General features: G+C 38.5%; 1 protein-coding gene across 1 annotated transcript; it reads left to right on the top strand.

The window, feature by feature from the left end:
* The first annotated feature begins 6567 nt into the window (after window positions 1-6567).
* Window positions 6568-9229, top strand: LOC107782598 (large ribosomal subunit protein uL16). Its single transcript, XM_016603496.2, has 4 exons — window positions 6568-6694; window positions 7565-8066; window positions 8515-8596; window positions 8740-9229. Exons 1-4 carry the CDS (start codon window positions 6685-6687, stop codon window positions 8803-8805), a joined length of 660 nt encoding a protein of 219 aa, XP_016458982.1. The 5' UTR covers window positions 6568-6684; the 3' UTR covers window positions 8806-9229.
* Window positions 9230-22332: the final 13103 nt, after the last annotated feature.

Below are 22332 nucleotides of genomic sequence, written 5' to 3'. Positions count from 1 at the left end.
ACATATAAAACATTTCATTAGAAGGCTAAATTCTTATAACATAGCTCTATCGCACGATCTAGAGAAGAATGAGGACAACCATCCAATAATGCCTTGTAGCCTCATGTTCATAAGTATGACGCGCAACATACTCCTGAACAAGACTCTACTAGACACGGCATGTAGACACCCTAGGACTGAACTGCTCTAATACCATATTTGTCATGACCCAGCCTAGGGTCGCGATGGATAACCGACACTAAGTGTCGATCATCCCTAAACCTATTATTAATCTACTAATCATGAATATAGACTAATAAACTGAATAAGCATAATCATCGCTGATAAGAACTGTACAGTCTGGAATGCCGACAAGGCTAACACTTGACATATAAAAACATATTATTTGTACATGTGCATATCCACAGGCCTCATGGAGTGCTGAACTGAACAAGTACTGGATAGAATAGGCCCTGCCATACCCAAAATATCTGATTGTACACATATCAAAAGATAAGTAACTCCGAGAATAAGCAGAGTGACTCCAACAGCTGGTGGATGGCCTACTGATGCGGCTCAAGCGTTGCTCTATCTGTACCTGTGTGGCATGAAATGCAGCACCCCAAAAAGGACGTGAGTCCGATATGTACAAAGTATGTAAGGTGGAAAGCATATGTAAAGCATACTAAAGTATGACTGTAAGCTGGAAATTTGAATATAAGTTGAAGGCTAAATAAGATCCTGAACTAGCAACTGATTTGGAACTGAACCGAAGTTTAAGCTGAAATTGTGCTAAAACTGAACTACTATCTGAACCGGTACCTGTCTGGCGTTATGTGTTATATCCCCCAATCAGGTAACTGTACATCTGAACTAGACTCATGTATAGCCATGCAATGCAAATAGTAGCTTTATACGCATATATAACATGCCTTACTGGCATTATGGGCTATATCCCCCCAGCAGGTAAATATATAATCAATAGGCTCGACTGGTGTTATGGGCTATCTCCCCCAGCATATAATCAATAGGACTCACTGGAGTTATGGGATATATCCCCTATCATAATCAATGTAAGTATTTATGAGACATAACACATGTGGCAGCATCAAATGGACTCAAGAGATCATGAAGAAAACCATAAACGAAATCACAAACGTAATCTGACGCTCGTCGTCCATAAGTTGGACGGAGGATCCTATCCCCATTTTAGAGAGAAAATGAGTATGTACATGAGATAATAAGGCTAATTAACTCATTAGTATCCCTCTAGGATCAATTTAGAACCAAGGAACTCAAAATTTGTCCAACTCTTCGAATTTCCAAAAAATTCAGCAGAATTTCCCCTAAAACTGGATGATACCAAAAACAAACAACAAAAACCATAATACACATGGTAATGGATACCCAGCCAATATGATAACACCGATAACATCAAACTAAAGGAGATAAAATTATCTACAATAGTGTCAAACAATAGACAAAACAGAATTATGAACGTAACATCGGCTCATAGTGGCTAACTTGTGACATGAAAGTCTAAATATAATTTAGGAATAATCTAAGCATAAACACATGATAATTAAGCTCATATAATCTTAAATGAAGATATTAGGATCATATGGATGTTAGGTATACATAAAAACATCAAAGGAACGAAATAAATGGAAGTCCGGATGGCATAGGCCAAATGGGCGATTCGCCCTTTTTGTTTTTGTTGTGTTTTGAAGTTTCAAACTAAATTAGTTTCATCCATACTTAACATATGTAATTGAATACTATACAAGAATACAATACAATACATGCTGAAATTTCTCTTAAACATCTCTCAAAAGATCAAGAAGAAAGGCTAGAATATAGCTAAACCAAACCATGCTGAAAACGAAACAAAAACCCTACATACCTTTTGTCTTCTTGCTTCCAAACCTAACACCCTTTGATCCACACCCTTCCTTATTATTGTATAGCTAAAATACAGAGGTGACAAGCTTTCTTAGCCATTAATATTTTTCCAAAACATGAGTTATAAGGAGAAAGAAGGATGGCAAAGACTTACTTATGTCGTAAGGATCGCATTGATGTTCATTTCTTGATTTTGAGTTGTGGATGATGAACTTCTTGGAGAGTTATGGAAGCTCTGCATGTGCCTGAATGTTCAGGAAAATAAGGAAAAATAAGACTAAGTCTTCTATTTATAGTAAGGTTGAAAAGTCAACCACATGTGTGCTTCACCAGCCCTTCTTCCGACACTCATATCTCTTTATCCGGATGTCGTATGAATGAACGGTCAAGAGAATTGGAAACTAAATTCCAATATTTTCAATTTTGTATATAATATATCCCTAAAATACCTCATATAACACACAAAATTAATTGCTCAAAAAGTTTCGTTACAAGGCAAATCCTTAGTCAGTTTTTCCGCAACTTAAATCCGATTTTCCCCAAACATTATATTATATATCCAAACATCATATATAGTCATATTATGACTTTAAACTTATTTAAATCATTCTTAAAAAGTTATTTACACAATATACAACATCACATAAGTACATGGTGTAATAGTTTGGTTGGGGTCCCGGGTGACCCGAGGTCATTTCAGCACTTGTTATGGAAAGTTGAAAATTTGAAGTTATGAACTTTGAAATCTTTGAGTTTGATGCTTGAATTTTAGATGTTATTTTGATGTTTTGATCTTGAGAGCGAGTTCGTATGATGTTATTATACTCATGTATATATTTGGATTGGGACCCGAAGGGCTCGGGTGAGTTTCAGATTGATTTTTTTAGATTTGGCATTGTTGGTGCTACAGTGTGGAGCTCGCTTCTGCGGAGTTTTGGCTTGCATCTGTGAGACTTGGGGAGCTCAGGCATTTTTGCTTTTGCGGAGAGCCGAGTGCAGGTGCGGCATCGCATTTGCGGATGTTTGCTCGCATTTGCGAAGATCTTGACTAAGGGGGGAGGTCGCATCTATGATGATTTGGCCGCAGATGCGAAGTCCGCTTCTCCGAAAGCTTATCTCTTCTATGACATTTGCACCAACGCATGTCTTCTTCTGCAAACTATTTGGTCACTTCAGTGGTGTCGCTTATGCGGTACTTCTACCACACCTGCGACATTTGCAACGGGAAAAAGGGTGGGTTCGAGTCTTAACTCATTTTCTCCCATTTTTTTAGAGTTAGACTTCGTCTAGAGGCAACGTTTGAAGAGATTTTCATCCCAACTTCATATGTTAGTAACTTTAACTTATTTTTGATTAATTTTCATAACTTTTTCTTGATTTTTATCATTAAATATAGGATTTCATATAGTAGAAATTTGGGGGGGGGGGGGAGGGGGGTTTGGTTAGAACTTAAGATTTTTATTTTTGAGATTTAGACCTCGAATTAAGTCGGATGAAATCACATATTTGGAATGGGGATGAATAAGTAATCGAAATTTGGTCTTAATTTTGGATTTCAACTATGTGGGTTCGCGTTAACATTTTATTGACTTTTCTAAATGTGATAAAGATCGAATCTTTCTGATATTAGGATAGTTTCTAAAGCTTGTTTTGACTTATTTGAACACTATTTGACAAGATTCGAGTTGTTTGGAGGCTTGTGCTAAAGGAAAAGCGGTATTGGATTGTTGATTTGGTTACGAAAAGAGGTAAATATCGTGGTTAACCTTGATTTAAGAGAATTAGGTATGATTGGTCTAATTGCTATATGTTCTATATGTTGGGGACCGCGTATATGCAAGGTGACGAGTGCATGAGGGTGGGACTAACTTAATCATGGCTTTACATATTTCATGTTATTATTTGTTAACTGCCTTTGCTTATTTCATGCTTTTACTCGTTAAACGTTTTACTTGATTTATACATTTACCTGCTACATGCTCTTACTTGCTTTATGCTTTTACTTGATATATGCATTTATATGTTACATGACTTTATTTGTTACTTGCCTTACTTGTCGCATTCCTTCATTCGTTTTATACTTTGTTCTTCTATGCGGTATTGGATTGTATGGCTAGTTGATAGTTGCATGTTAATAACTTTGTTTGGATCCTTATTGCGTTACATGAGTAAGATTAATTCTAAAACTTGGAATTTTCCATTTTTTCTTGTTCGTGACCATCTTTTCCTTAGTGATTTATGCTATTTCATTCTCCTCGATAGTTAATATGGATTTTTCTATATTTGGATGTGTTGTTGGATAATTCCGTGTGAATTGATATGTTAGATTGGGTTACCGCTACATCAATATTATGATAAGAATCGGGTTTCTCGTCGCAACAATAGTATGGCCACGAGATCGGGTTGCCGATGCAACAATATATTTTGTGAATCGGATCGGATTGTGCGCCACAACATACATGATATATTCTGGTGTTGTTGTGATTTTGTCCTCTATGTGAGTTGTAGTTATGTGGTTCTCAGATATTGTTCTTCCCCGTTATTGAGCTGTTGTAAAAGAGTTTGGTTAAGTATTTCAAGAGATTTGATCATTACTTGCGATATTGGGTTCTTTTGCTATTCTTGCCCTTATTTTTGCTATTATGACTATTATCTATATTTCAAATTCTGTTGCATATTATCTGTACAAGTCTTTACGATAAGGGTCTTGTCATAGCCTCGTCACTACCTCGTCGAGATTAGGCTCGATACTTATTGAGTAAAGGGGAACAGTTGTACTTATACTACACTTTTGCACTTTTTGTGCAGATTCAGATATTGGTACTAGCAGAGTCCCGAGAGGTGCTTAGCGGATACTAGATTGCATACATTTCGCAAGTCTTAGAGTCATCTTTCCATCTCTTCTTTACTGTTTATTTTACCATACAATATTGTAATTTCTTTCAGACATCGTATTTAGCAAATTTTAGTAGCTCATGTACTAAAATTTTTAGACAACAAATCACGGGATGGTTGATCGTCAATGTTAGTTTTTAGACTTATTATGTACGTTTCTGAGCTGCTTTTATTCTATATTATCATTATGATGTTAACCGTTAGTCTCCTTATTTATCGCTATGTGTTGGCTTGCCTAGTAAGCGGTGTCGGGCTCCATCACGGCCCCGTTGGTTGGGATTTTGGGGCGTGACACATGTGTTGCAGAAAAATTTGAACTCGGTTTTAACTACGAATTTTAACTCCAAACCAGTCCAAATCACCTCCAATCTTTCTCATAATTTATATATTGCATTGTTTATGCATTTTAACGAATTTCAGCCATATCCATTGAAAATTCATTTTTCCTAAGTTTTTAACGTTGTAAATTATTGATAATGTTTTGGTGGCCAAAATGGTTAAATGCTTATTTTCCTTAAAAATAGCAAAAATTCTTTAACCCCCCCCCCTCTCTCTCTCTCTCTCTCTCTCTCTCTCTCTCTCTCTCTCTCATATCTCATAGCAACCATCATCCTAGAAATTAGGTTCCATTTCTTTCAATAGTATCCAAGAAATCTCCCAAATTTTTTAAAATTATTTTTCTAGTTTTCTTTTATATGTATATCCAAATATATATAACACAATAATGATTATAATATTTGTACATCAAAGTGTATAACATAATAATAATATTTATATCAAAATTTTATTTTTCTTCTTTGTATTAATACATTTCAGATTGAAAACTCAAGTTTCAAGACGACTCCACCTATGTATCCCCCATTGTATCTCGTGTATATCTCCATGTATATCGGTGGTATCTCATGTATATCTGTATATATCCATGAAAATCTGTGTTATACATGATATACAATGTGATATACACAGACGTTCGTAAATGACCTTCTGTTATATACACGATATACAAAGATGTCCATCAAAATCGTGTGTGATATACACGATATACAATGTTATATACACAGTTCGCAGTTGAATTTTTAGGTCTGATTTTTCACCTGAAACAAGTCTAAATCACTTCTAATCTTGATCAAATTTTATATATAGCCTCGTCTAGGTGTTTTCAATCACACCCACTCATTCAATTTAACAAAAAAATGTGAGAGAAGAAAAACAAAGTTGAACTCTATATTTTCCTATTTTCTCTCTTAGTTTTTGCTTTTGATTCTCTCTTATGTGAGATCAACTTACCTTGTCATCCCACTGATTTTTGTATATAATTTGCAATAATTTTTGTTAAATCGTGGGAGAGAAAGGGAAGAAATAGAAGAATAAATATAAGGAGAGAAAGGGAAAGAGAAATGAAAAAGATATGTAAATAAGTGGTTATAGAGAGAGAACATAAATAAGAAGTAGTTTTTTTTAGAGATTTGGTTATCCAACGTAAATTTTTTGGGGCTGCCTTTGCCAGCATAATTTAAGTCCAATAATTTGCCAATTCCTCTTGTATGTTGTTACGCAGTGTCAATTTTCCCGTTTTAAAACTTGGGGTATTATACTTTTAGCCCACGCCAGAAACTATTTATATTCGATAGCCGAAAAAGTATATAAAATTTATATAATTTTTGTATATAATATACATAATATATATATATATATATATATATATACAAAAAATATATATTTTTCGATTATTATTTTGAGAGCCGTTATATAATGTCATTTTTTCTTAAAACTTTTGCCCATTTCGGCCCAGCTAGCTTTACCTGACGCAAGCCCAAACAATTTGCAGTTCGTATATAGAGAGCGTCAACTAGGGCATTATTGCAGTAGCATTCCTCTAAGCCGCAGGTCTTAAACGAGGACGAAGCCATGGGGAGAAGTAAGCTTCCTCTCCCAGAACACTATTTTATTACATTAATTCTCATCTTTCCGCACAATTTTTTTCCGTACAAGTATTCTAATCTGATAAAAATGGTGCTGATTTATGCCCCTTGTATTGTCGCATGTGTATCTGATGTTCTTTATACAATCTCCAGTGTTTGGATAAATTTATTTCTCTGTTTTATACAATTTCTCTATTTTTTGTTTTCCTTGAGCTTTTCGGATTCTGGTTTCTATTGTTGTTACGGATCTATTATCCCTGAGCCGAGAGTGTCCTGCAAACAACTTCTCTGTCTCTTCGGGCTAAGGTCTGCGTACACTCTACCTTTCCCATACTCCACTAGTGGTATTCTATTGGGTTGTTGTTGTTGTTGAGCTTTTCGGTGTTGACTTAAGTAAAGTATTTGTTTAAATCTTTTGTGTGTAGTCGTCATTCTATAGTAATCAAATGTGGGGTTCATTTGATTTAGTTTTCTTTTTACCTTTTTTTGTTCTTGTGTCTGATAGGAATTAAAAGAACTTTTAGTTTCAATCTCTAATACACTTAATCTAAGTTGATACTCATCTGAGGGACAAGATTGTAAGCGGTCGTCAAACAAAATTGAGGCTTTTTTTAGGGTCTTGTTATATACTAGTACGTTTTTTGCAGTATTTTCGAGATTTTTCCGGGTGTGGTGTTTGCACGTCTATCCAAAATGCAGTCTGGATGGTAGCTAGTATTGGCTCATTATATATCACCATTGACCTCGGCATTGCTAGTATCAGCTCATTTTATATCAACACTGACCTTTGCCAGAGAGTACTTGCATTTGCATTCTTTCTTTACATCATCAGTGATTTGTATAATGTTTTCAATAATCTTGCACAGGACCTGCAAGATGTTACCGTCAGATTAAGAACAAGCCATACCCAAAGTCACGGTTTTGCCGTGGTGTCCCAGATCCAAAAATCAGGATCTATGATGTAGGTATGAAGAAAAAGGGAGTTGATGAGTTTCCATTCTGTGTTCACTTGGTCAGTTGGGAGAAGGAGAATGTCTCCAGTGAGGCGCTTGAAGCTGCCCGTATTGCTTGCAACAAGTACATGACCAAGTCTGCTGGGAAAGATGCTTTCCACTTGAGGGTCAGAGTTCATCCCTTCCATGTTTTGCGTATTAATAAGATGTTGTCGTGTGCTGGAGCTGATAGGCTCCAAACTGGAATGAGGGGAGCTTTTGGTAAGCCCCAGGGTGTTTGTGCTCGTGTTGCTATTGGTCAGGTTCTTCTCTCAGTTCGCTGCAAAGATGGCAACAGCAACCACGCCCAAGAGGCTCTGCGCCGTGCTAAGTTCAAGTTCCCTGGTCGACAAAAGATCATTGTCAGCAGGAAGTGGTATGCCCTAACTTTTTAATTTTCTTGCTTTGAGCACTTTGTACATTTCCATTTTGTTTATTATTCATCAATTTGTACATTGGTGTATAGGGTGCTGCATTATTTCATTAGCTTGGTTAACTTTAGGAAGGTACATTTTAAAGCAGATATGAATTTCTGTGTTGATGATAACTTTATCCAAACCAATTCTCGGAGTGTGTGTTCCATCCGCTATTTATGAAATACCAAAAATCCTGGTTGTTTCTTTGAGCTGAATTCACCCATTCTTCATACAGAAAGGCACTCAACATGAATTTGAGTGTTGGCATGTCTACTTTTTCTTAGTTTCTAAAGGTGGAGGATTAAACATTGTGTGATTTTAGGTAGACAATTGGAGAAAGTCATTTGTTTCAGAAGTTGGTTGATCAAACATGTTTGTATTTCATCTGTGCTGTCTTTTTCGTTTCAGGGGGTTCACCAAGTTCAGCCGTACTGATTATCTGAAATACAAGTCAGAAAACCGTATCGTCCCAGATGGTGTGAATGCTAAGGTTTGTTTCCTTATAGTATAATATTCACATCTCAAAGCCTGAATCTAATAAAACATACAAATCATGGCTTGTTTCCAGTGATAATTTGCACTGGTTTGCAGATGAGAACTTACAATTCGTTTTTTTTTTGGTTGCTTTTGCAGCTTCTTGGGTGCCATGGTCGACTTGCTGCACGGCAACCTGGAAGGGCCTTTCTTGAAGCAGTTTAGGAATTGGAGCGCCATAATATCCGACTGAATGAAATTTTGTGGCTTGACCTTCTCTCTACTTGTGAACTATTATTGGAGTTTTTATCAAGTTGAAAATTTGAGCGCATCGAGAAGGATTGACTGCTCTTGATTAATTTTTGCTATTCTTGTGCTGTCCCTTGCCGTCTAGCTGTAGAAGGTTAATTTCAATTGCTTCTTATTTAACTTCACCAACCACATTAACGTTGTGCTTTTGTTGATGTATAGATTTTTCTCTGCACTCTAGATTTAGGAGTAGGAACTTAGCAAGTTACGATTATTCAGTAGTTGCTCATAGTATAAGCGGTCATTTATCTTGAAAAATATTAGACTGGAAGGATATTTACACAAATAGATGGTTGGATATTAGACTGGAAGCAGTCATTTAGTCTTTTGGATATTTACACATATGGCTGGTTGGATTTTATTCTTTACTTTTTTCTTGTTGGTATTCATAAAGTGTATTGATTATATATACAATTAGTTTTAGTTTAAGCGGTTGGGTGGATGGCGTTTGGGTTAATTCTTCATAAAATTGTGAGAGTCCCAACAAGATTGGTCTTAGCTTAATATCCCAATAATTGGTGGTTATAAACTCTGCCTCTTTGCCCCTTCTGTTTCTGCTCTATCTCTTCTTTACCAGGAACATCATACATAATTTTTCAATTTTAGAAGCTTAAAATTCTTGTTAGGGATAAGTAATTCGAAGTTAATGGTTTAACTTTTATAAAGTGTTGATTATTTATGCTTATACTTTTAGTTTAAACACTGATTTAGTTATTTGTTTAAAATCTGAAAACTCCATTGTTGGTCTTTAGAAGGTGTTCAAAAAGACAATGCGTCTCTTGATTTGGTGTTATTTGACTAAATTGGTGACCGGGGATCGTTTGTGCAGGTATTTAGAGGTTTTATTTCAAATTTGAGATCATTTTGAGCAGATTCGAGGTGGTTCGATCGAAATTGGAATTACAAAAATTCGAAGAATATTTTGTTTAACAACACATGAAAATTATGCCTAACTGGTAGACTTTGATGAATAATTTAATAGATAAGTTGATTGCAGATAATACAAAGTTACACTAATATGGTAGTTTGATGAACAATTTTAAAAAGCACAAAATCATGCTAGCCGAATAGAGTTTGTGAATAATTAATAATAGGTCGAGTAAATATAGCATAAATTCTACTGATTCGATAGATAAATCCCTGAAAAATTGCATGGGTCTGGAGGTCATTTATTCAAAAACAGGGATAATATTTAAAGACCAGCTTTTATAGGGCCATTCCTGTCGATCATCCCTCACTGGCGAGTTGGACGAGTCAAATAATTATGAGTTCAATTTGCCAATTGCCATCACTACTTTTAGCTTGCCAACATCAACCTAAATCAAAATATTGATCTAAGAATTCAAGATCCGTTCCTAGCACAGTAGCACCTAATAAAATTAGTTCATACCCAAGGTATTGCATACTGCACGTACATATTAGATTTTCTTTTCTTTTTATAACTTAGTGTTCGGTCAACTTGTGTCTGCTATCTTCCACCAACATAGATATCGGATAACTCTGTCAACTTGAGCTTGGACAGATGGAAAAGATTTGCACACATGAGATTAAAGTGTTACATAAGAGAACTACTAATTCCTTGTTTAATTATGTTCGACAAAATATTGCTGTTAAATGAATGATGCAAATTATCATAGCCGCTTCATGTGCAGGGGCGGAGCCACAATACGTGTTACGGGTTCGGCCGAACCCAGTAACTTTGGTTCAAACCCTATATTTGCCATAAGAAATCTATTGAATATGTACAAATTCTTAATTTAGCACCCAGTAACTTAAAAGAACTAGAGTTTCGAATCCAGTAACTTCAAATTCTGGCTCCGCCTCTGTTCATGTGTAGATGCACTTTTGTAACAAGGTGGAAAGACCTCCTAAGCAAGTATGATATACTTCATATGACGAACTTAAAATTCTGAATCCACTTCACTAGAAACAGTCGTGGCTAGATATTGGATACTAATCCGATATCAAGCCTATGAGGAAAAAAAAAAGCATAAATTGTGCACACGGATACATTCTTTACGTTAGTGATATTCACTAAGTGCATGTTTCGAGCTTCTATCGAACAAAATTCACGAGTCATACCATGCATTCTGCGATTTTTCCAAACTCAAATAGTAAAAAGAAAATTAAACTTCTATAACAAGATCTTTAAAACATTTTCTTGCCACCTCTTCTTTCATTTCCTTCACCTTCACCTATAGAAATCCTTCAGCAGCCTATAATTTCACAAGTCTATTTAAAAAAATCTATTCATCCTCCGAAAAGACAGCATAATAGAGAAAGCACATGTTTAGGTGATGAGGCAAGTGATGGATACTCAAAGCGAGCACTCTCATGCATTGTACGTCGAGAATGTATAGTGATTAATTTTTTATAATTACTCATAATCAAGTGATAAACTAATATGAGAACTAGGGGTGTACAAAGAAAACCAATAAACCGCACCAAATCGGTAATATAAGTTAAACCGAAAAAATCCGACTGTGATTTGGTATTGGAAAAAATAATCCTACCATAATTGGTTTGGTTTGGTTTTAACTAAAAAAAGTCAAATTCAAACCAAACCAAACCAACCCGATAGTACATTTATATAATTTTTAAAAATATTTTATACATATAAATATTTATTGTAATGTAATTTATAAATATTTCTTATAAACTTTTTCACAGTTTTATCTTTTAACGTATTATTTCAAGTTTAGACTTAACATTCTTGAATGGTAAATAAATTTTATAGCCCATAAATGTAGTAACTCAAGCAAAGTTCAAATGAATTTAAGGTTCTGTGGTGCCAAGATAGGCTAAATTATTGTATTCTCGAACTTTTGGGTTGAACAATGTGTTGGGGAGTTGAATCATTTCGACCTCGCGTCACCAGCTCCTAATGCGCCAGACCGTGCTATAACCATCGCGAAGCCAGGTCTATAGCGCGCTAGACCGTGCTATAACCTTTGCGAAGCCAGGTCTATAGCGCACTAGACCGTGCTATAACCCTCGCGAAGCCAGGTCTGTAGCGCGCTATACCGTGCTATATCCCTCGCGAAGCCTGGTCTGTAGCACGCTACAGAGCTCGCGAAGCCTGGTCTGTAGCTCGCTACAGAGCGTGCCTAGCCTGGTCTGTAGCCCAGTCCGAATTTTGGAGGGTCAATTTTTCTAATTTCATAACCCGACCCTAGTTCCTATAAAACGATCTTAGGGTCATATTGGATGGTTAATATGATATTTTTAGATAGGGGAAAGTGCCCTAGAGTGAGAGGAGGAATTCCCAAGCCCTTGTTCATCAAATCTTCCTCAAGCCTTGAAATTCAACAAGAAACCTCACAAGTTCTTCATCTAAAAGGTAAGGTTCCAAACCCTAGTTTTCAATTTCGAATTTGGGTAGAAGATGGTTGATTGGGAGTATGATTCTTGAGTGTAAGAGTATTATTTTTATATGCATGTACCAATAAGTTTTGTGAAAAAATTGTTGAGCTCAAATAAGTAAAGATTGGGTTGTGAAATGAAGAAAATCTTGTAGAACCTTGTAGCCAAATTTGCACACCTAGTGTTTGATAAAATGCTCAAATGAGCTGAGACCATTAATATCTTTCTAATTATGGTTCAATTTTGTTATGTTTCTAAATAGATTGAGGTTGCTAGAGTTTTCGGAACATTGTAGCAATTTAAGGAAGCTCAAAGCAAGGTATGTTGGCTAAACTCTTCTCTTAGAATTGAACCCCACATTATTCTTGTAAGTTTCAAGTTGCTCACCATAAATCGACTATTCCGAATAAGCTTTGTGACAAGAAATATATGTTCTGTACGTGTTCCAAATGTTATTGTTATGTTGTGTTACCATTGTGAGAACGTGTTCAAAGTATGGATTGCATATCTAAATGTATAACTTCAAGACGTGTTTCAAATGAAACAATGATGCTAAATTGTGTAGAGATTGTGATTGGGATTACACCTCCACCCGTATATATTGGGGTGAGGCGGCAAGGCCGCTTTGTGTAGATTCTTGATATTATGGAATACACCTCCACCCACGTACCTTGGGGTGAGGCGGTAATGCCGCTTTGTGTAGAGTCTTGGTATTGTGGAATACACGTCCACCCGTGTACCTTGGGGTGAGGCAGCGGGGCCGCTTGTGTAGAGTTACTGGTATTGTGATTGCATCTCTACCCGCATATATTGGGGTGAGGCGGCAAAGCCGCTCTGTGTAAAGGTAGTTATAGAGGATCCCCGACTTAAAATTTATAACTGTTATTGAAAGCTCTTGATAAATTTGCGTTGGCTTTAAAGGCTATCTATGCTAGTCTATTGTCACCCTCATTCATCACATTCATGTTGCATTTCCAAGTTCTTGAATAGATGTTTTGGTTTTCATATTAGTACTATTCGACATGTACTGACGTCCCTTTTGCCGGGGGCGCTGCATCTTTAATGGATGCAGGTGATTCCACAGCAGGAAGCATTGACCAGTGATCGCAATACACACTTTTTCCAGCTGACTTGGTGAGCCCCACTTCATTCCGGAGTTGTGCATCTTTTATTCCATATGTACTATATTTGGAGGTATAGCCGGAGCCTTGTTGTCGGCACTATCATTATACTCGTTTGTATCTATTAGAGGCTCCGTAGACATGGTGTGGGTTATGTATTGGTATTGGGAAAGTCAAGATAGAAATGTTGTATGCGGGTTACATCTTCCAATTCAAACTATGAAAGTGTGTATTTTGAGACTTTTAAAATGAAGTTATAATCTCTTTATTCGTGGGTGAGTTGGGTAGAAGGAAATCTAGCAGGCTTGCTCGGCCGGGTTATCTCGGTTGAGCGTCAGCCGCGCTCCCCGAGGTTGGGGCATGACAAACTTGGTATCAGAGCCTAAGGTTTTAAAGTGTCCTAGGATGTCTCAGATCCGTATCTAGTAGAGTCCTTCTTATCGGTATATTGTCGACCACATCTATAATTAGGAGGCTACGTGGGCATTTAGGAATGATACCCTTCTTTCATGTTCTTGATCGTGCAATAGAGCTGATTGTAAGATTGTTCCTCCTTTAACTCGTGCGTTGCTCTAATTTTCAGCACATTGCACCTAAGAAGAATGCAAGAACTGGCCAGAGAGCCAATGTCACCCTAGGAGTGGCAGTTGATCCTATATTTGATGATGCGGGTGAGCACCCAAGGGGTGAGTATATTCCCCCAATTACTACACTGTCTGATTCTACTACAACTGATCAGACTGCACCTATCCCTACACCTACTGAGGGTGCAACGGTCCCTCCAACTGATATTCCAGTTCCACCTCCGGCTCCAGCTTCCGATTTTGGTGTTTTTGATGGGGATCTTAGGGGAGCCATACAGATGTTGGCTCAGATAGTGGCCTCCCAGGCCGAGAGATCAAATGTTGCACCCACTCCTCCCAGTCAGCCAGGGGATTCTGCTAGTTCCTGGGTGAACATGTTTCTCCAGTTGGATCCTCCAGTGTTCACGGGTACTAACCCAGAGGAGGATCCCCAGGACTTCATTGATGAGATGCACAAGACTCTCCGAGTTATGCGTGCTACTGAGACAAAGGCAGTGGAGTTGGCCTCCTACCACCTGAAAGAGGTGGCATATTCTTGGTTTGAGCTATGGGAGGAGTCTCGTGAAGAGGGGAGCCCTCCGGCGAGGTGGGGTGAGTTTGCCGATGCCTTTATTGATCATTTCTTGCCTGTCGAAACTAAGGCAACCCATGCCACTGAGTTTGAGAGCCTGAGGCAAGGTAGCATGAGTGTGTGGGAGTACCATATGAGATTCGCACACATGTCCAAGTATGCTATTTATATGTTGCCCACTATGGAGGCTAGAGTGCGCCGATTTGTGTAAGGACTTAGTCCCTTGGTAATTAACGAGGCCGCTACAGCTGCCTTGAATTCAATATGAACTATGGGAAGATGGTGGCATTCGTTCAAGCCACAGAGACCCGCAAATTGAAGAACAGAATAGAGTGAGAGGGTAGCAATAAGGCCTGGTCCGCGAGCAACTTCGGTCGTTCTTCTGGTGGCGGTAGATCAGCATTCAAAGGAGGGTCGTCGAGGCCATCTCAGTCCTTTGCTCTTTTTTCGATGAGTGCACCGTCATCTGGCAACAGGGGACCCCACCAGCAGGGTCATCCTGGAGGAAGATTCCAGCAGCAGCGGAGGCTCCCATGCCCTAAGTGTGGGAGGATGCACTTTGGGGCCTGCTTCATGGACCTGCCTATATGCTAATGGTGCGGTGTGAGGGGTCACATTCAGAGGGATTGCAGCTTGTCCCGCCGGATCATGGGCATAGGTGGGGCGCAACCAGCTAGTTCTGCAGCTACTACATCCACAACACCTCCAGCTCGAGGCACCCCAGCACCCACAAGGCATGGTGCGGTTAGGGGTGGTGCACATAATTCGGGAGGACCCAGTAGATTTTATGTTATGCAGAGGCATTGGGATTCAGAGGCTTCTCCAGATGTCGTCACAGGTATATTGATTATCCAATCCCATGATGTATATGCTCTTATTGATCCCGGTTCCACTTTGTCATATGTCACTCCTTATGTTGCTATGGAATTTGGGATAGAACCGGAACAACTTCATGAGCCGTTCTCTGTATCTACTCTGATTGGCGAGTCTATTGTGGCCGCGCGGGTTTATAGGAATTGTGTTATCATGGTGTGTGGTCGGGACACTATGGCCGATATCATTGAATTGGGGATGGTCGATTTTGATGTAACAATGGGGATAGACTGGCTTTATTCATGTTTTGCCAAGCTTGATTGCCGAACCAGGACCGTTAGGTTCGAATTTCCAAATGAACCATTTATTGAGTGGAAGGGGGGGTGATGTAGTGCCGAAGGGTAGGCTTATTTCTTACCTTAAGGCGACAAAGAAGATCAACAAGGGGTGTATTTACCATTTGGTCCTGATTACGGACACCGATGTTGAGGCACCTACACTTGAGTCTGTGCCTGTTGTGAATGAATTTTCGGGAGTCTTTTCGGATGAGCTCCCTGGGATCCCACCAGATAGGGAGATTGATTTTGGGATTGATGTGATGCCAGGCACGCATCCTATATCTATTCCGCCCTACATAATGGCACCGGCAGAATTGAAGGAGCTAAAGGAACAATTGAGAGATTTGTTAGAAAAGGGTTTTATCCGGCCGAGTGTGTCGCCTTGGGGCGCACCGGTCCTTTTTGTAAGGAAGAAAGATGGGACACTGAGAATGTGTATTGACTATCGGCAGCTCAACAAGGTCACAATGAAGAATAAGTACCCACTGCCAAGGATAGATGACTTGTTTGACCAATTGCAAGGTGCTAAATACTTCTCCAAAATTGATTTACGATCCGAGTATCACCAATTGAAGATCAGGGAGCATGATGTCCCAAAAATAGCTTTTAGAACCCGATATGGCCACTTTGAATTTTTTGTGATGTCTTTTGGGCTAACAAATGCCCCGACAACTTTCATGGATCTTATGAACCGAGTTTTCAAGCCGTTCCTTGACTCTTTTGTGATAGTATTTATTGACGATATCCTTGTATATTCACGCAATCGAGAGGACCATGCCAATCATCTCAGGGCAGTTCTGCAGACCCTACATCAACACAAGTTATATGCAAATTTTTTAAAGTGTGAATTTTGGCTTGAATCTGTCACATTCTTGGGTCATGTCGTCTCTAGTGAAGGAATTAAGGTTGATCCTCAGAAAATTGCAGTTGTGAAGAATTGGCCCAGGTCTAAACCCCAACAGAGATTCGCAGTTTCTTAGGCTTAGTTGGGTATTACAAAACGTTTGTGGAGGGGTTCTCTACTCTTGCCTCTCTGTTGACTAAATTGATGCAGAAGGCAGTTAAGTTCCAATGGTCCGATGCTTGCGAAAGGAGCTTCCAAGAATTGAAAGCAAGGTTGACTACGACACCGGTGTTGACCTTACCAGAGGGTACATATGAATTTGTGGTATATTGTGATGCTTCGATAATCGGACTTGGGTGTGTATTGATGCAACATGGCAAGGTGATCGCTTATGCTTCTAGGCAACTCAAAAATCATGAGAAGAACTATCCCATGCATGACTTAGAACTTGTGGCAGTGGTATTTGCATTGAAAATTTGGCGTCATTATTTATATGGGGTCCATATGGATATATTCACGGACCATAAGAGCCTTCAATATATTTTCAAACAGAAGGAATTGAATCTGAGGCAGAGAAGATGGCTCGAGTTACTCAAGGACTACAACATTGATACTCTATATCATCCGGGGAAGGCTAATATTGTGGAAAATGCTCTTAGCCAAAAATCTATGGGTAGTTTAGCACACTTGGAGGTATATCAAAGGCCATTGGCCAAGGAGCTTCACCGATTGGATAGTTGGGAGTTCATCTTGCGGACTCTAGTGAAGGAGGGGTGATTGTGCAAAATAGGGCTAAATCATCACTTGTTGTGGAAGTCAAGGAGAAGCAATACAATGATCCATTGTTGGCACAATTGAAAGAAGGGATTCATAAACATAAGACCATGTCATTTTCTCTTGGCATGGGTGGTGGTACACTAAGGTACCAAGGGCGTCTATGTGTTCCAAATGTAGATGGTCTCCAGGAGAGAATCATGACCGAGGCTAACACTTCTAGGTATTCCGTGCACTCAAGTTCTACAAATATGTATCATGATCATAAGGAAGTCTATTGGTGGAATGATATAAAGAGGAATGTAGCGGACTTTGTGGCGAGATGTCCAAATTATCAGCAAGTGAAGGCCGAACACCAAAAGCTCGGTGGGTTGGCACAGAACATAGAAATTCCAATGAGGAAGTGGAAAATGATTAATATGGACTTTGTGGTAGGACTACCTCGCACTCCTCGTAGGTTTGACTCAATTTGGGTGATTGTGAATCGACTCACGAAATCAGCACACTTCTTGCCGATTAAGGCTACCGACACAACGGAGCAGTATGCACAGTTGTATATCAACGAAATAGTCAGGTTGCATGGCACTCCATTTTCTATCATTTTTTATCGGGGGGCACAGTTCACGGATAATTTTTGGAAGAAATTTCAGCAAGGTTTGGGTACTCAGGTGAATCTTAGTACAACCTTTCATCCACAGATTGACGAACAGGTAGAGCGGACTATTCAGACGCTTAATGATATGTTGCGCGCTTGTATTCTTGACTTTAAGGGTAGCTGGAATGATCATTTGCCACTCATAGAATTTTCCTACAACAATAGTTATCATGATAGCATTCAGATGGCACCGTTCGAGGCTTTATATGATAGGAGATGTAGATCTCCCATTGGGCGGTTCGAGATTGGGGAAGCAGAATTGATTGGACCGGACCTCATGCATCAGGCTATGGAGAAGGTTAAGATCATTAAGGAGCGGTTGAAAACTGCTCAGAGTCGTTAGAAGTCCTATTCGGATGTTTGTCATAGGGATTTGGAGTTCAAGGAAGAAGATTGGGTATTCTTGAAGGTTTCTCCCATGAAGGGTGTAATGCGATTTGGTAAGAAAGGAAAATTGAGACCGAGGTATGTCGGACCGTACATAATCATTCAAAAGATTGGTGAGGTGGCGTACAAGCCTGAGCTACCACCTGAGATGTCATTAGTGCACCCGATATTTCATGTGTCTATATTGAAGAATATGATTAGAGATCCGTCGCTTATTGTTCTGGTTGATACCATTGATATTAATGAAGAATTGACTTATGAAGAAATTTCAGTTGCAATTCTTGATAGGCAAGTTCGAAAGTTGAGAAACAAAGAGATTGCCTTCGTGAAAGTACTATGGCAGAACCAGCAGGTTGAAGAGGCCGCATGGGAGGTTGAGGAAGAAAAGAAGAAGAAGTACCCTCATTTGTTTGAATAGCCATGAATTTATAAAGTTGTGTTATATGAAAATGCTAAGAGTTACCTTCTATGAATTATGTATCAATTGTACAGCTGATGTTAAAGGTGTTCCTTTATGGTAGTATACTGCTCGTGAGGCCACGATTGGCATTGTTTTAATGTTATGTTGTGTCGTTGGTTCATGTATATATTGTTAGGGTTGGTTTCTAGTGATTCTCTGGCAGGTGGTTAGGCCCATTGCAGAGGAGACTCTGCCGAAATTTCTGAAATATTTGGGAGTTAGTCAAATTTGGGAGCTTAAGATGTGTGGAAGAAGAAATGAGTTATGTTAAGTGTTTGGGGACGGACTCTACCCCTCATTCGAGGATGAATGATCCTAAGCGGGGGAGAGTGTAAGGCCCCGTAAAATTTTGCTAAGGAATTTAAGGTTCCGTGGTGCCAAGGTAGGCTAAATTATTGTATTCTCGGACTTTTGGGTTGAACAATGTGTTGGGAATTGTATCACTTCGACCTCGCGTCGCCAGCTCCTAACGCGTCAGACCGTGCTATAACCCTCATGAAGCCAGGTCTGTAGCGTGCTAGACCATGCTATAACCCTTACGAAGCCAGGACTGTAAGCAAGTGACCGTGCTATAATCCTCGCGAAGCCAGGTCTGTAGCGCGCTAGACCGTGCTATAACCCTTGCGAAGCCAGGTCTGTAGTGCGCTAAACCGTGCTATATCTCTCGCGAAACCTGGTCTGTAACTCGCTACAAAGCTCGCGAAGCCTGGTCTGTAGCTCGCTACAGAGCGTGCCTAGCCTGGTCTGTAGCCCGGTCCGAATTTTCGAGGGTCCATTTTTCTAATTTATAACCCGACCCTGGTTCCAATAAAACGATCTTAGGGTCATTTTGGATGGTTAGTCTGATATTTTTAGAGAGGGAAAAGTGACTTAGAGTGAGAGGAGGAATTCCTAATCCCTTGTTCATCAAATCTTCCTCAAGCCTTGAAATTCAACAAGAAACCTCACAAGTTCTTCATCTAAGAGGTAAGGTTCCATACCTTAGTTTTCAATTTCGAATTTGGGTAGAAGATGGTTGATTGAGAGTATGATTCTTAAGATGGTTGATTGAGAGTATGATTCTTGGGTATAAGAGTATTATTTTTATATGCATGTACCAATAAGGTTTGTGGGAAGATTGTTGAGCTCAAATAAGTAAAGATTGGGTTGTGGAATGAAGGAAATCTTGTAGAAGAACTTTGTAGCCAAATTTGCACATCTAGTGTTTGATAAAATGCTCAAATAAGCTGAAACCATGAATATCTTTCTAATTATGGTTTAAGTTTATTATGTTTCTAAATAGATTGAGGTTGCTAGAGTTTTCGAAACATTGTAGTAATTTAAAGAAGCTCAAAGCAAGGTATGTTGGCTAAACTCTTCTCTTAGAATTGAACCCCACATTATTCTTGTACGTCTCAAGTTGCTCATCACAAATCGACTATTCCGAATAAGCTTTGTGACAAGAGATATATGTTCCGTACGTGTTCCAAATGTTATTGTTACGTTGTGTTACCATTGTGAGAACGTGTTCAAAGTATGGATTGCATATCTAAATGTATAACTTCAAGACGTGTTTCAAATGAAACTATGATACTAAATTGTGTAGAGATTGTGATTGGGATTACATCTTCACAAGTATATATTGGGGTGAGGCGGCAAGGACGCTTTGTGTAGAGTCTTGATATTGTGGAATACACCTCCACCCGAGTACCTTGGGGTGAGGCGGCAAGGCCGCTTTGTGTAGAGCTTGGTATTATGGAATACACCTCCACCCGTGTATCTTGGGGTGAGGCGGCGGGGCCACTTGTATAGAGTTCCTGGTATTGTGATTGCACCTCCACCCGCATATATTGGGGTGAGGCGGCAAAGCCGCTCTTTGTAAAGGTAGTTGTAGAGGATCTCTGACTTAAAATTTATAACTGTTATTGAAAGCTATTGATAAATTTGCGTTGGCTTTAAAGGCTATCTATGCTAGTATATTGTCACCCTGATTCATCACATTCATGTTGTATTTCCATGTTCTTGAATAGATGTTTTGGTTTTCATACTAGTACTATTCGGCATGTACTAACGTCCCTTTTGCCGGGGGTGCTGCATCTTTAATGGATGCAAGTAGTTCCACAACAGGAAACATTGACCAGTGATCGCGGTACACTCTTTTCCCATCTGACTTGGTGAGCCCCACTTCATTCCGGGGTTGTGCATCTTTTGTTCCATATGTACTATGTTTTGAGGTATAGCTGGAGCCTTGTTGCCCGCACTATCATTATACTTTTTTATATCTATTGGAGGCTCCGTAGACATGGTGTGAGTTATGTATTGATATTGGGAAAGTCAAGATAGAAATGTTGTATGTGTGTTACATCTTCCAATTCAAACTATGAAAGTGTGTGTGTATTTTGAAACTTTTAAAATGAAGTTATAATCTCTTTATTTATGGGTGAGTTGGGTAGAAGGAAATCTAGTAGGCTTGCTCGGCCGGGTTATCTCGGTTGAGCGCCGGTCGCGCTCCCCGAGGTCGGGGTCTGACAAATTTAGTAACTCAAACAAAGTTCAAATCAATACAAATGCTAACAAAAGAAATTTAATTCAACACTAGGAATTATGATTGTGTTGGATATCTATTTTTTAGTTTTACATTGGTTTATAATGAAAACGCATAACTTAGTTTATCTTTTTCTTTAGTGCTTAGTAATGTAATTAATAGTACTTATTAGCTATACTTATTTTAGCATGACTTATATAGTATTTTTAGATTATGTTAACTTTCATTATGGCTTATTAATTAGCAATATTTGCTTTATACAATTTTATTATCTTTGTTATTGAATATTTTAGTATAATGCTATGACTTATCTCATATTATTGTGTTTTTTTCTTGGAAAATATATTATATAGTTGTATCTTACTAGAACTAAAGAAATAGTTGGAGTACAAGTTACATATTTTGTGCTATGAAGATTTTATCGGAAAAAAATTGAAAATCCGAAAAAATCGAAAAACCCAAGAAAAATCGAGATTGAGAAACACGATTTTGTTGGTTTTATTTGGTATATAGATTTAAAAATCCGACACTATTAATTTGGTTTGGTAATTGAAAAATCCGAGCCAACCCAACCGATGTACACCACTTATGAAAATGTGTAGTGACTAACTTTTACTTAATAATAGAAGTGCCGGTAAAGACACATGTTATTTACTAATAGACTGATGTGAACATTCGATAATATAAATTTTATTTGTTCCTCTAATCAGTAACAAACCAAATATCCTCTCAGTCGATATTCTTCGGAAGGACTCAATCCTACAGAGGCGAAGCAAAATCACATTAAAGATGATACATCATTACGTCAATCGCCACAGTTCCTCCTCGAACACAGAAGAAAAAACCTCTTGAAATAAATATATGAGGTAGAAAATAATCTATGGGTAATCTTTGAGTTTAAAGTTTACTCATGGTTAGTTGTACGAAGAAGTTCTAAACCTAAATTGAATAATCAAAAGAATCGCAATCTAATCTTCTCCAACTTCCCTATTAGATTAGCCAAACTTAT

This window comes from Nicotiana tabacum, chromosome 2 (assembly GCF_000715075.1).
Source record: "Nicotiana tabacum cultivar K326 chromosome 2, ASM71507v2, whole genome shotgun sequence".
Classification (NCBI taxonomy): domain Eukaryota; kingdom Viridiplantae; phylum Streptophyta; class Magnoliopsida; order Solanales; family Solanaceae; genus Nicotiana; species Nicotiana tabacum.
Note: the sequence above shows the minus strand (reverse complement) of the source record. Positions and strands in the feature narration are given on the sequence as shown.

Coding starts and splice junctions, on each gene's coding strand:
- LOC107782598 (XM_016603496.2), top strand. Junction 8,067..8,514: donor ATCATTGTCAGCAGGAAGTG/GTATGCCCTAAC, acceptor TTTTCGTTTCAG/GGGGTTCACCAAGTTCAGCC. Junction 8,597..8,739: donor CAGATGGTGTGAATGCTAAG/GTTTGTTTCCTT, acceptor TTGCTTTTGCAG/CTTCTTGGGTGCCATGGTCG.